Raw genomic sequence first — 16,530 nt, 5'->3', positions numbered from 1 at the left:
GGCCTGCCTAAGTCACGTGTGCCCCCAGCACAAAAGTGCAAATATCTCTATCGGGGAGAAATGCAGCACATAGAGCATGCCTCCATGACCACGTCTGAAAGAAGTGGTAATGGAGGTTAGAGTAAGCGTTTCATAGTTCCTCAGCAAGGTGAAGTGCTACAAGGGTGTAGAACAAGCATGTCAAACGGGCGGCCCACAATGAATATCTCTGCGGGCCGGCGACCCGCAAGTTTGACATTTTAAGGCAGAGTAGGCAGGCACCTGTTCTGCCCACATTGCAGGTGCCTACTCTGCTAAAAATTTACCCGGCCAAGGTAGAGGTCACAGGCTGCAGCGAGGGAGCTCAGTCTTCCTGCTCCTCACTGCTCCCTTGCACGCAGCATCTGTAGTGATGCCGGGTGCCGGAAAATTACGTCATTCTGGCCCGGCATCACTAAACTGCGCACATGAAGGAGCAGTGAGGAGCAGGAAGGGAGGCCCCAGGGAGAGACCCCACACCAGCTCCCGAAGGTAGGGAGCAATAAAAAATTATGTGAGTGTGTGAAAGAATGTGTGTCTGTCAGTGTGTGTGTGTCTGTCTGTCAGTGAGTGTGTTTGGTCAGTATTGTGATGGCCGCGGCTGGACAGTGGAGGACCTGGAGGTGCACGGAGGCAATCAACGCCACGTCACATTCCGACATGACGTCAACGTGCTCCACCTTCACAGGGTTTCAAGGAATAGTGGGAGGATCCGTTTTGGCACAGGATGCAGACGGCGCTATTGGGGGTATACCAGAGGCTGGACTCCAGAGTCGCATACTGGCAGTGGCAATGAGAGTGAAGTCTGCTTATTGGCTAATATTGTTTTTTGTTTTTTTTTAACAAGGGCTGGGGTTTAGTAGAGGGGTGGGGGGTCTGGGGTTTAGTAGAGGGGTGGGGGGGGGGCTGGGGTTTAGTAGAGGGGTGGGGGGCTGGGGTTTAGTAGAGGGGTGGCGGGGGATGGGGTTTAGTAGAGGGGTGGCGGGGGCTGGGGTTTAGTAGAGGGGTGGGGGTCTGGGGTTTAGTAGAGGGGTGGGGGGGCTGTGGTTTAGTAGAGGGGAGGGGGAGACTGGGATTTAGTATATAAGAGGGGAGACTGGAATTTAGTATAGGAGGGGGAGACTGGGATTTAGTATATAAGAGGGGGGACTGGAATTTAGTATATAGGGGGGGGCTGGGGTTTAGTAGAGGGGATGCTGGTTTTCTTTATACTGTACTTTTCAAAACAAACCTACGTTTCTATTAAAATTTTTGTTTTTTTTGTTTTTTTTTGCGGCCTACATAAACCTAAACCTTGTTTATTTGGCTGTTGCTAGCCTTTGAGTTTGATATGCTTGGTGTAGAATGTGCTTTCAAGGCACACTTTTGCCACCCTTCAGAAAGCCCTCCTATAACGTTGGGAAGAATGTTTACTGTGGGAAAAAAATTACATAGAGAATCTCAAGGACAATTGGATGAGTAGATGAAATGGCTGAACTGATAGCAAATGTGCTCATCCTAATATCTGTACTACTATTTGTATATCTAACGTGTATTTATAATCTATTACTTTTAATTTTACACAATTGCTACATATCAGTAGCATTCTACTGATGTTATTGTTGCACTATTCCTTGACGTTTTTACCTCTAAACTGAGCAATTCTGCAGATTAAATATGAGAATTTAGGGCCATTAATTCACTTCCATTTATTACTCCTAGTGGCTATCTGATAGCAGCTCCATCTGTTTTCCGCTCTGGGGTGGAAGAAGCAATCAGCATCACTATCTTCAATGCAGTTGTTGAAACCAAGGTCCAGTTGCAGCTGGTGGTTAAAGGAGAAGCAGTGGCTGAAGGTCATGGCTTGGTGTTTGGTGAGTACAAATTAGTAATGTCATGTGTTTGTTGACCATGAGATATTAGTCTCTATAACCTTCAACCTTGTCTTCTTTCACCTTACATTTGATTGTGTTACACCACACACATATTGAGATTTAGTAATAAGATAGACTCTGGAAATCTTTATTTTTTGTGGAAAATACTTTACAGTTTGTTTCCCTTTATTGTTGTTGCTTTTTATCGGGCAGCTGCTACTCTCTACTGTCACTACTGTTAGCAAGTATGCGCTGTTTACTGACTAGAAGCTACCTAAAGGATTACTCCAACCAAAAAAAAAACAGTACAGATATCATATCAGCTAATCTGGCTCTCAGAAGTTGGTGAAAAGCGGTTTCTAACAGACTAGATTGCCTACTCCACAACATCCAGGTCTTTAACCTAAGTATCAATGGGCAGGACAATAATCAGATGTTTTATACTACATTGTGCTCAAATTAAATAAGCACTCAAAGGACTAGAACCACTATAGTAGTGGTTATGGTGCACAGAGTGCCCTGGCTGTAAAAAGTCAAACTGTTTTTGAATGGATTGACTTCTTACCTGCATTATTAAAGCTCTTAGGAGCCGAAACGTCGCACTTATTTTGGTGAGGTGGTGAACCCACAAATAAATTCACCTTCTGTATCCTGGAGTGTTGCCTGTGTGTTTCTTCTTTGATACTACAAATGGTCCTACACAGAGAGCGCCCCCTTGGTGGAAGGCCGGAGCATATGTGTAGGACCTGAGTGCACTGTATTCTGTTATTGTTGGACTTCTTACCTGGGTCTGTTAGGTACCTTTCCCAGCCTCTACTATTTCCGGAGAGATGGATTTTCCTAAGCAGGAGCTTCCGATAGATATCCTGATCTAAGTCTTGCAGTGCAAAGTTTAGCTCATTGGTTGAGAGCCAATGCTTTCAGCCAGTGAGCTAACAAACAAAATACTGCTTAGAAACTTCCTGCTCTCCAGTGTTAGTAGTGGAGGTGGCGAGTAATGTCTGTTGGGGACCCAGGTGAGAAGTTAAACTGTTAAAAACACTTTGGCTTTTTGCATTGTGGGCACCAGGGTACTTCTGGCTGCAATGATAATGTTGTTTTGAGTGTTGCTTTAGGGCTCACAAACCTGAAGGTAAAGAGACTTACCTCTACAAAACAAATCTGAACAATGGTGCTTAAGATGTCTCCAGCGAGAGGATGTTTGTGGACTACATCCCCCATAATGTTTTGCCTATAATGCTGGCAAAGCATCATGGGAGGTGTAGCCCAAAACATCTGGAGTGCCGAAGGTTGCCTATGCCTGCTCTAGACTTTAAGCTCATCTGAGCAGGGTCCTTATCTCTACCTATTGTTCCTGTAACATTTAGTTATTGTCTCATTTGCTAAATTCCCATTTTAATGTAAAGCACTGCGAATAAGCTGGCACTATATAAATACCAATAATAATGCAGTGCTGTGCCAATCAGATGGTTTCTCTGAGACAATTTGATAGAAATAGTGGAATTTTCCGTATGATGGCCCCTAGAGGCAGATTAACCCTGCAATGCAAGTATTTCCGTTTCTCAAGAACGGCAATGTGTTCAGCTGCAGGGTTTAAATGAAGGTTACATGGCATCCAGACCAGACTTTCTTAAGATGAAGTGGTCTGGGTGCCTGTAGTGTCCCTTTAACAAAATGTGTAGTGCATTTTAAAAAAAAATTTTTAGTTCCTACTGCTTGTATTGTATTTTTTTGTTTGTCATTATGTTCTATTTACAGTCATTATGTTCTATATACAGTAATTTCACCCTATCCCTCAGAAAATACCATCCAGGTATTCCTTACATACACAGAAACCAGGGCACAGTTTCCCTCAGTTGTACATCTTGGAAAATTTTACACCCGGACTAGAAGGTGGAAACTCTTAATTACTTGTTGAATACTGAATATGCTATATATTCATATTATAGCAACCACTACATGCCTTACATTTCTCCTTTATTTCACCGTAGAAGTTAGTCCAATAATGGTCAGTAGTGATGTCCCGAACAGTTCGCCGGGTAGCGTGTTCGGTCCGCCCCTTATTCGTCATCATTGAGTAAACTTTGACCCTGTACCTCACAGTCAGCAGACACATTCCAGCCAATCAGCAGCAGACCCTCCCTCCCAGACCCTCCCACCTCCATGACGAATAGGGGGCGGACCGAACATCGCGCGTGTTCGTGACTGCGAACACGCTATGTTCGCCGGCGAACTGTTCGGGACATCACTAATGGTCAGTGACAAAGTTAGGAAATTCATTAGAATCTGTCGGTTGCAAAACCAGAACATGGTAATTAATGTACATCACATTCACATAGCTACACTACGTGTTTCGAAAACGGTAGACATCAGCAGAAGAGAAAAATTACATGGCTGCATGGTGAAAAATTGTCTTGGAAGCTGGAACTTGGCAGATTGATGAATGGATTTTTGCCAAGACAGATTTAACAGATAAAGTAATGCTTTACAAAGACGAGAGCCCAAACAGCCATAGTTAAATAGCTGAAATAATTATAGCTGTTTCTGCAAGGAAGAAATCTATGGGCTCCCCATTCATTATGCAAGAATGAGGCCAAGCCAAATCAGATTTTGATTACCTGCAATAGTCTTTGTTTGGATGCACAGATCTTCTGACTAAAGAGGATGAAAGATGACTGCACCACGAGATGCACTGAAAACATATATCTGCTTAAATGTATAAAATGCATAAAAATTCAGTTGCAATCAAAATTATTCAACCCCCATTCAAAATCAGGTTTATTGTCAAAATTTACAGATTTTCAGCTGTTTTTAATGAACCATTCAAACAAAATCAATCGAAATGGCTCAACACAATAAATGCTTCAAGTGGTTTCCCCAAATTCAACTGAAAATGCAAATCATAATGACTTCTCCTATCTCAAAATTATTCAACCCCTCTTATGGCATGCATATTTAGTACTTCGTAGAGCACCCTTTTGCTGCTGCAAACGAGGTGCATAGCCAGTTTCTGGGAGCTTTCCTGAGGAATTCAATTTTCTCCTAGGATTTCCAGATACTTCAGTGAATCCATCTTGCCTGCCTTCACTCCCTGCAGATATATACATATATATGTACACACACACCTCCCCTCCCCTCCCCTATTGTTTTCCATATGGATATTTTCACCAATAAAATTAGTCTTATGTATCTTTTTTGTTTAAAATATATATTTAGAGCAATTATGCTCTAAATATATGATTAAAATATACCTATGACTAATTTAATTGTGAAAATATCCATATGGGATTGTTCCACCTGAACATATTTAATAAATGTTTCCACTGTAAAATCAAACATAATTCAGCCTCTTTTCTCTTTTATTTCAGATAAAGGGACAGTGAAGATACAGGTGAGTGCATATCATGAACATCTTGTGGCTTGCTGATATGTTTTTTTTAATATCAATGCAAGGGGCATTTACAGTAAATTATGCATTATTATGTTTATTACATGTTTTCAATATTAAAGGGACACTATAGCCACCAAAACAACTTTAGCTTAATAAAGCAGTTTTGGTGTATAGATTATGCCCCTGCAGTCTCACTGCTCAATTCTTTGCCATATAGGAGTTAAATCACTTTGTTTATGAACCCTAGTCACACCTCCTTGCATGTGACTTGTACAGCCTTTCTAAACACTTCATGTAAAGAGTCTTCTAATGTTTACACTTCCTTTATTGCAAATTCTATTTAATTTAGTACTTATCTCCTGCTCTGTTAATAGCTTGCTAGACCCTGCAGAAGCCTATTGTGTGTGATTAAAGCTCAATATACAGAGCAGGAGATAAAAAACCTTTACAGTAAGTTGCATCTGATTGAAAGTAAAACAATTGTTTTTCATTCAGGCTGTGTCTGTCACAGCCAGGGGAGGTGTGGCTAGGGCTGCATAAATAGATACAAATGTGATTTATCTTCTAAATGACAGAGAATCGAGCAGTGAAACTGCAGGGGCATGATCTATGCACCAAAACTGCTTCATTAAGCTAACGTTGTTTTGGTGACTATAGTGTCCCTTTAAAAAAACAAAAATATTAATCACAGAGAAACTAAATTAAAAGTCAACACATTGGTAATTTTCAAAAGATTTGCAATTAATAATTGTCCTGTGTCAACAAGAAAGATCACACAATGGGCATGGGTATATAATTAGTAGGTTGATACAGCATGTAGTATATCTCCTCAAGACTTTATATAATCCCAATTTATTTGGCCATTTTATTTAAATTCTAAAGCTTTTTCATAGAAATGCAATATTTTAACAAATTAAACACCAGAATAACAAATCACAATATAATAATCTCAAAAGTAATTATCTAACATTCCAAGAAATCATTAACCTCCATCACTAACATGCAACCATAATCTGTATTAATAGTGTTTTTAAACATGCGGTTTCGTCTCATTTAATTTTTTTACTTTACCCAAAGTATATATTTAACTACCGTATATACTCGAGTATAAGCCGAGTTTTTCAGCACATTTTTTGTGCTGAAAAACCCCAACTTAGCTTATACTCGAGTCAGTGTCTGTATTATGGCAATTCACATTGCCATAATACAGACTGGGGGCTGTGGGGGCTGCAGAGCGTTTACTTACCTCTCCTGCAGCTCCTGTCAGCTCCCTTCTCCTCCGCGCCGGTCTGTTCAGCACCTCTGTCAGCTCCCAGTGTAAGTCTCGCGAGAGCCGCGGGGTCATAGTGCGGCTCTCGCGAGACTTACAGTGTGAGCTGACAGGGGAGCTGACCGGACCGGTGCGGAGGAGGAGGGAGCTGACAGGAGCTGCAGGAGAGGTAAGTACAGCTCTGCCAGCCCCCTCCCCCTCACTGAACTGCCAATGCCACTGGACCACCAGAGAAGGAGAGCCCCCTCCCTGCCATGTATCAAGCAGGGAGGGGGGACGAAAAAAATAAATATAATAATAAAATATTACAAATAATAATAATTTTAAAAAAATAACAATATAACAAAAAATTAAAATAATAATTAATAAAATAAATAATAATAGAACAAAAAATGATTAAAATAATAATTAATAAAATAACAATAATCAAAATGCCCACCCCCACCAACACATACACAAGCACACACTGCATCACACACACTCACACTTCATTCATATACACACACTGCATTCATATACACACACTGCACTCACACACACACTGCATTCATACACACACACTCAGTGGTGTATCCTGGTTTTGTGCTGCCCTAGGCAGGACAAAACTCTGGCGCCCCCCCCCTCCCCCCGCGCCACCCCCACCCAACCTTTCCCCCCGCCCCGCATTCTAAATACACACACACACACTCGCTAACAGAAACACACACACACTAACAGACACACTCACACTCACTAACAGACAAACACACTCACTAACAGACACACACTCACTCACTAGCAGACACAAACTAGCAGACACACACACTCACTGACATACACACACACTCACAGGCAAACACACACTAACAGACACAGACACACACACACTAACAGACACAGACACACACACACACACTAACAGACACACACACTGATACACACTAACAGACACACACACTGACACACACTAACAGACACACACACACACTAACAGACACAGACACACACACTAACAGACACACACACACACTAACAGACACAAACACTAACAGACACAAACACTAACAGACACACACACTAACAGACACACACACTGACAGACACACACACTGACAGACACACACTAACAGACACACACTAACAGACACAAACACTGACACACACACGCACTGACACACACACTAACAGACACAGACACACACTAACAGACACAGACACACACTAACAGACACAGACACACACTAACAGACACAGACACACACTAACAGACACAGACACACACTAACTGACACAGACACACACTCACCCACCCACATTAACACATTTTTTTTAAATTTATTTTTAACACATTTTTTTTATTTTTTTTTAACACTTTTTTTAAAAATTTATTTGTAACACTTTTTTTTTTATTTATTTGTAACACTTTTTTTTATTTTTTATTTAACACCCCCCCCCCCCCCAGCCTCCTTACCTTTGGGAATGCTGGGGAGGGGGGTGTCTCTTCCTCCCTGGTGGTCCAGTGGCTGCTGGGCAATCGGGCGGCACTGCCTGGCGGGCGGGCGGCCGGCGAGGGAGCACTTCCCCTGAGCTGTCTGCTCAGCTCCCTCGCGCGCCTCAGAGTGAGGCTGGGAGCCGGAATATGACGTCATATTCCGGCTCCGCCTCCCAGCCTCACTCTGCGGCTGGCGAGGGAGCTGAGCAGACAGCTCAGGGGAAGTGCTCCCTCGCCGGCCGGCCGCCCGCCCGCCCGCCCGATCGCCCAGCAGCCCGCCGGCATGTCTGTTAGCCGCAAGGCTAACAAGACATTTGCCTTGGGCATTTGGGGGCGGCTTTTTTTGCCGCCCCCTGGAAAATGCCGCCCAAGGCAAATGCCTTGTTTGCCTCGCGGCTAATACGCCCCTGCACACACTGCATTCATACACACACACTGCATTCATACACACACTGCACTCATACACACACTGCACTCATACACACACACTGCACTCATACACACACACTGCACGCATACACACACACTGCACTCATACACACACACACTGCACTCACACTGCACTCATACACACACACTGCACACATACACACACACTGCATTCATACACACACACTGCACTCATTATATACACACACTGTAAATACATATTCAATTAATATAATTTTTTTAGGATCTAATTTTATTTAGAAATGTGCCAGTAGCTGCTGCATTTCTTATACTCGAGTCAATAAGTTTTCCCAGTTTTTTGGGGTAAAATTAGGGGCCTCGGCTTATATTCGGGTCGGCTTATACTCGATTATATACGGTAAGTAGCTTTTGTTTTATTTATTTAATTCTTTATTTTTGTAGTGCATAAAGATACAAATAGGCCTGCAATGCCCTAACAGCATAAACAAGCACAATATCATATTTAGGAGAACAGTTGAGACGCATTTGAAAGCAGTGCACCATTTTTTGTAATTATAATTGTAATTATAAGAGAAGCAGGTTCTATCTCCTGTTTAAACGTGGAACAGGAGAAAATGTATATTAGACTAGCTAGACAGGAGAAATAGTAGTTGAGGGATCCTTATTTTAAAATAATAAAACTGTTAACAACTAGCTAGCTATGCATAATAATAACTGTTTATAACACAAGAGTTCCACCCCATAGCCCTCCATGAAGCAAGTTGGAGAGTCTACCCAACCAGAAGATAAATCAAACCATCCTAAACCCAAGGTGGTTAAGGACTATATGCCCACATTTCTTCATAGGGTACTTTTTTCTTCATACATTAAAAAAAGGTAAAAGAAGAAAAAAGTTTAATCTTACATTCTTTCAATTGCTACAAACCTGAAACTTATCAATGGAAATGTGGTAGATGAGAATGGCCCTACCATTCAGGGTTATTTACTTCAATTAAAATTGAATATGAATTTAAACATGAAGACCAGAGTAGGTTAAGTCCAGTTTGGCTATTTTGAACTTGAATTTGAAATTAAATTTCAAGTTGAATTCTCACTTTAGTGTAAGTTTTCTCCATGTCTGTGTTGTCCCAACAAGGATTTGTGAGATCTGTAGTTTAACATTCCATGAATATTAATTTATGAACATGGTGCAACTATATACCTGAGGCGCTTTTGACTCCTCTGAAAGATGGATTTATGCATTTTACACACTGCTACTGGAGGATGATCAAAGGAACTTTTTGCATTGTAAACTATTCATTTTATGCATGTGTTTAAAGAAAAGACATCCCTATCCACAATGAATGATCTAAGGCAAGCATGTCAAACTTGCAGGCCGCATGCGGCCCACAATCAATATCAATATATCGAGTACATGCTTACTGTTAAGGCAGAGTAGGCACCTGCTCTCCTCACATTGCAGGTGCCTACTCTGATAAAATTTACCTGAGCAAGCTGGCAGCATGCACGCTCTGTAGTGATGCTGGGTGCCGGAAAATTATGTAATTCCGGCCTGGCATCACTAAACTGCGCGCATGAGGGAGCAGTGAGGAGCAGAATGGGAGATCTCCAGAGAGAAGATCCCCACTGGACCCCAGTGAGTATGTGTGTGTGTCTGTCAGTGAGTGTGTGTTGGTCAGTGTTGCTATGGCTGTGGAGGACCTGGAGATGCACAGAGGCACGGAAAGCCACGTCACATTCCGATGTGGCGTCAAGGTGCTCCACCTTCACAGGGTTTCAAGGACTAACCGGAGGACCCGCTTTGGTACAGGTTGCAGATAACACCATTGGGGGTATACCAGAGGCCGGACTCTGGAGTCGCATAGTGGAATCTGTTTATTGGCTATTATTGTTTTTTTTTTTAAAATATTATTATAAACAGGGGCTGGGGTTTAGTAGAGGGGGGTGCTGTTTTTTGGTTTTTTTTTTTTAATACTGTACTTTTCAAAATAAACCTAAATCTCTCTGAAATGTATTTATTTATTTATTATTCTTTTTTTGCGGCCCACCTAAACTTAAACCTGGTTTATTTGGCCCGTGCTAGCCTTTGAGTTTGACATGGTTGATCTAAGGCTTTGTATTGGGATTTTACCTCTTTGAATTCTAAACTATTTATTGTGTATATATTTGACGTAGTTATATTTGAAGGTGTGAGTAAAGTAATGGAGCTACAACACTGAATATTCAAGATACCAACGTGAGAACCTAGGAGCGTTTCTTTTTAACACTAATAGATTTTTGAAAGTGTGGCAGGGCATTACTGACAAGTTTAGCTGTTCAGTCTCTAATTGATAACTAAATACACAATCGAATGATAGATGTAGATCAAGGCTAAGTCATCTAAAGAAAAAAAGATCTACGTACATGTAATACATCTTAAACATAAACTGCATTTTCATTTTTGTAATTTTTTTTTTTTTGCCTTAGAGCTTTGTGATACACCAAACATCACATATTATATTATCCTAGAAAAAACTAAACCCAAAAGTAGGTAACAAGGAAGTTTGGATATTAAAGGCGGAAACCTTCCCTGAAACAGACACTTCACTTGACAGATGTGTATAATTTATTATAGATATGCTTCAGCTTTTCCACTTTACTGTTGTAGTTGAAGTGTTTTCCCTTGAGAGGCACACAGGGAAGGGCACTCTTTAAGATGTGACAGATTTTGGCAGTATCTGAGCAGCAGGGAACCCTGTGTAAGTGGGGACGCCTTTCACACATTACTCATCTTAACAGAAGGGAATACATCAGACGTATGTTGGAGAAAAGTTCCAGGGCAGGGAATATCCACACGCAATTCTCATTAATCTATGATCATCAACCTAGAACATTTTTTACTTTTATTTAATTTTTTATCGGACCACACAAAAATCTATTTTAAAAATGTGAAATTCAATAGCCAGATATTATTCAAGCTCACCAACAAATCATTGTGAATGATGGAATAAACCCCAGAGCTATATAACAGAATATATTCACAGAATAAGTTCTTAGTTGGATAACAGCTGACTAATGCGAACAAGAAATCCATCTGTTTAGTGGAACATTAAACGTTTGCTATTGTACAAATGTTAGTACTAGGCCTACCACGTATAGATGACAGAAAAAAAGGTCAAAGTATAGGAAATTATTTAAAACCATGAAATATGTCATTTCTGTGATAGTTTTAAAGTATTTATTTTAGTGTTGCGAATGTAACTAGAACAATATTTAAGACCATCTAGTATGCAGTCCAAATATAGCATGTTCATGTACATAACACAATGCATGTAATGTATTTTTCTCCCTTTCAAAATCAGGTAATATGTTCCAATCTGGAGGAGTACTTTTGTTTATTTACTACTACATATGTGTTATTTCATATAGTGTCCTGTAAGCTTGTGATCACATTGTACTAATACATATATAGACTTATTCTCTATGTTTCTCTATGCAATTCGTTCACACCTACTGCAAAAAATTTGTAGTTCAAAAGTTCACTTTCAAAATGCATTCTTTCATAGCGTTATTCCATAGACTAGAGCATGTTTCCATAATTCTTTTGTTTAACCCCAGGTAAATATTTCCACACGTTCCCAAACTGGATTCCATGTATATTAACTAGATGCTGCAGTCCTCCTCCATAGTTCAAATTCTCAGTTTTTCAATGAATTTCCTTCCGTCTAATTTGTGTAGGTTCCTCTTGGTATTCGGGGCCAAGCCTATCTAAAAGTTTGGGGAAACAGGCATTTGACTGATGGCGGATTCATATTCCATAACTTTACTACAGTTACGGTAGATAGCAAAGGATCATCCGTATTTATACAAACAGACAAACCTGTGTATAAACCAAAGCAAAAAGGTGAGTTGCTAAAAAAAAAAAAGTGTTTGTGCTGAACGCTACAGTGGTGATCAAAGTTTTTATTTATTAAAGGAAATACACACAGAGATCAAATTGCGATGGTCAAACTTAAACCAATGGCATCCATGTTTATATTGTATTTGAGTCACATTGCAAAGAGCATACGTATAAATGAATCTCTTCTTCTCCAGGCGTCTCTAATTTAAGTAAATAAGCTTCAATATTCATAGTCTTGCAATACCTTCACTTTCTTTAAGTATCTAACTTTAACTACACTAGCAAAATCTCTTACAGGGACACTCCACTGCACAAATAATGACTTAACCCCTTAAGGACCAAACTTATGGGATAAAAGGGAATCATGACATGTCACACATGTCATGTGTCCTTAAGGGGTTAAGAAACACTTTAGTAGATACACTCGTTGAAGATATGCATTTTTTTTCTTTGGGGTATCTAAAAACAAACAAAACTGCATATCTCTTGACTAAAGTCTTTGCAAGACCACCCATTCTAAACCAGCACTGGCTTTCTGTGGGTGTCCAATCACATACTTCCCAATTCAGCTCAATGAGAGGTTTTTGAAAGGTAGGTATTCTGGGCAATTAAGTTTATCCCCAGTCAGCCAAATAAACTAGAAAGTAACAGGACCTGTTGTTTTATTGGACTGCTTTTTAAGGCGAGAGTCCTTGAGTAACTGACCTATGAGCTAACCACAATTTAGAAAGGTTTATATCTGGAGTCTGATTTAAAGGGACACTACAGTCACCTGAACAACTTTAGCTTAATGAAGCAGTTTTGGTGTATAGAACATGCCCCTGCAGCCTCACTGCTCAATCCTCTGCCATTTAGGAGTTAAATCCCTTTGTTTATGAACCCTAGTCACACCTCCCTGCATGTGACTTGCACAGCCTTCCATAAAGACTTCCTGTAAAGAGAGCCCTATTTAGGCTTTCTTTATTGCAAGTTCTGTTTAATTAAGATTTTCTTATCCCCTGCTATGTTAATAGCTTGCTAGACCATGCAAGAGCCTCCTGTACGTGATTTATGTTCAATTTAGAGATTGAGATACAATTATTTAAGGTAAATTACATCTGTTTGAAAGTGAAACCAGTTTTTTTTTTCATGCAGGCTCTGTCAATCATAGCCAGGGGAGTTGTGGCTAGGGCTGCATAAACAGAAACAAAGTGATTCAACTACTAAATGACAGTGAATTGAGCAGTGAAATTGTAGGGGAATGATCTATACACTAAAACTGCTTTATTTAGCTAAAGTAATTTAGGTGACTATAGTGTCCCTTTAATTCAGAATAGTGAGTCAGCTCACTTTCCAAGCACTGGGAAAAACCTTATCACAGAGAAGACTTTAATTTAACCTCAAAGGTTTGCAGCCCTTGTAGTCATACTGGTCTTTTATTGTCAATGTCAGAGGAATATGGTCAGACCAAGGGGTTAAACCCATCATACATTTCAATACTTGGTTGATATGGAAGATGTACATTAAAATGCCATATATACGGAACTCTGAATTGCAGACTTAAGTATTATGAATACTTTCTGATTTGAAAATGTAAAATCCTCCAAGTATCGTATAGGAGTTTATTCGCTGTTTTACACTATGACCTAAGAAGTTTGAATTAAGGGTTAGTAGTGGTTTTATTTGAAGCAGTAAAAAGGGGGCACACCCACCAAGTAGAGGTGATGCATGGCATCAAGACTTCTTTAAGATCAGTGGCGGCTCTAGACTTTGTGAGGCCTTAGGTGAAACTCAAACATGAGGCCCCCACTAAAACTCCTAGTAAAAAAATATATCATCGTGCATCGTGTGTGTATAATGAGCTGTAGTTATATTTAAAGGTGGGCTTGCAGCGCTGGATTCATTGTTCAGAGGCTGGCATTGTCGCGGCTCCCTGTGCTGCTCTGTTGTAAGCTCTCTGACGGTTGTTATGTACCAGCAATGTATCTTGCAAACTTAACATCTCTCCCTGGGGCATTTAATTGAGAAATGTCGGGCTGCTGTTTAGTAAACCAGGCCTGATATACAGTAGCGTACACACAACCCGTGGGGCCCCGGTGCGAAAAATGATCTGTGGGCCCCCCCCCCCCACCCCGCTTAGTCTGCGCGGGCTGGGGCCGCAACACATTGCGGGCGGGCACCTGGTCGCAGGGCTGCGACCCGTGCGACCGCGGTATGTACGCCAGTGCATGCATAAACACATACACTTAAAGGACCACTACAGACACCCAGATCAAATCAGCTCAATGAAGTGGTCTGGGTGCCAGGTCTCTCTAGTTTTAACCCTGCAGCTGAAAACAGCAGTTTCAGAGAAACTGCTATGTTTCACTGAGGGTTAATCCATCTCTAGTGGCTGTCTCATTGACAGCCGCTAGAGGATTTTCTGCGATTCTCACTGTGAAAATCACAGTGAGAAGACGCTGAACGTCCATAGGAAAGCATTGAGTAATGCTCTCCTATATGGGCGGTTTGAATGCGCGCGTGGCTCTTGCCACGCATGTGCATTCTGTGCTGAGAGGCGGATCGGGACGGAGAGATCCCCAGCGCCAAGGGAGCCCGGCGCTGGAGAAAGGTAAGTGCTTTAGACACACACACACACACTCTCATGAACAGACGCACACATTTACTGACAGACACACACTCAGTGACAGACGCACACAAACATACTCAGTAACAGACACACACACTAACACTAACACACTCTAAAACTAACACACTCACTAACACACTCACTAACACACACTCACTCACTCACACTCACTAACACACTCACTCACTAACACACACACAAACTAACACTAACACACTCACTAACACACTCACTAACACAATCACTCTCACACTAACACACTCACACTACCACTAACACTACCACTAACACACTCACACTAACACACTCACACTAACACAATCACACTAACACACTCACACTAACACACTCACACTAACACACTCACACTAACACTAACACACTCACTAACACACTCTCTCACTAACACACACTAACACAAACTAACACTAACACACTCACTAACACACTCACTAACACTAACACACTCACTAACACTAACACACTCACTAACACTAACACACTCACATTAACACACTCACATTAACACACTCACTAACACACTCACTAACACTAACACACTCACATTAACACACTCACTAACACACTCACTAACACTAACACACTCACTAACACTAACACACTCACATTAACACTAACACACTCACTAACACACTCTCTCACTAACACACACACAAACTAACACTAACACACTCACTAACACACTCACTAACACTAACACTCACATTAACACACTCACTAACACTAACACACTCACTAACACACTCACTAACACACTCACTAACACACTCACTCACTCACACGCTCACTAACACTCTCACTAACACTCTCACTAACACTCTCACTAACACACTCACTAACACACTCACTAACACACTCACTAACACTAACACTCACTAACACTAACACACTCACATTAACACACTCACTAACACTCTCACTAACACACTCACTCACACTCACTCACTACCACTCTCACTCACTCACTACCACTCTCACTAACACACTCACTAACACTAACACACACACACACTCACTAACACTAACACACTCACTAACACACACTCACTAACACACTCACTAAACACACACACACGTTTTTTCTGTTTTTTTTTTTTTAAATTGAATCCCCCCAGCCTCCTTACCTGTGTGAGAGCTGGGGGGATTCCCTGGGGTCCAGTGGTGTTGCTGGTCACCCGGCTGGCGGGCGCGCGAGGGAGCACTGTTCCCTGGGTGCTCCCTCTTCAGCTCCCTCGCGCGCCGCGTACTGATACCGGAGCCGGAAGATGACGTCATCTTCCGGCTCCGGTTTCAGTGCGGTGCGCGAGGGAGCTGAAGAGGGAGCACCCAGGGAACAGTGCTCCCTCGCGCGCCCGCCAGCCGGGTGACAGCAGGGCCAGCCTCGGGGGGCCCGGAGGTGGCCGGCTCCTGGGCCCCCCAGCAGAAGAGGCTGACCCTATGGGTACATACCAGGTCGCAGGGGCGGCCGGGCCCCCTGGTGGGCCGGGACCGGTCGCAGCCGCGACCCCTGCGACCCTGGTATGTACGCCACTGCTGATATATCTTTCCTCAACAACCATTCCACATTGTCTCTCGCAATGCAGTAAATGGATTCTTCAGTGCCAGGA

General features: G+C 41.8%; 1 protein-coding gene across 1 annotated transcript in view; it reads left to right on the top strand.

The window, feature by feature from the left end:
- The window catches only part of CPAMD8 (C3 and PZP like alpha-2-macroglobulin domain containing 8), a 140,303-nt gene that overhangs the window by 14,598 nt on the left and 109,175 nt on the right, over positions 1-16,530 (top strand). The window contains exons 2-4 of the mRNA XM_063455440.1: positions 1,720-1,871; positions 5,240-5,262; positions 12,132-12,297. Coding sequence (XP_063311510.1) covers positions 1,720-1,871; positions 5,240-5,262; positions 12,132-12,297 — 341 coding nt within the window. The remainder of the gene's footprint in view (positions 1-1,719; positions 1,872-5,239; positions 5,263-12,131; positions 12,298-16,530) is intronic.

The sequence above is a fragment of the Pelobates fuscus genome, chromosome 5 (assembly GCF_036172605.1).
Source record: "Pelobates fuscus isolate aPelFus1 chromosome 5, aPelFus1.pri, whole genome shotgun sequence".
Classification (NCBI taxonomy): Eukaryota; Metazoa; Chordata; class Amphibia; order Anura; family Pelobatidae; genus Pelobates; species Pelobates fuscus.
This window is presented reverse-complemented; position numbering and strand designations above follow the sequence as displayed.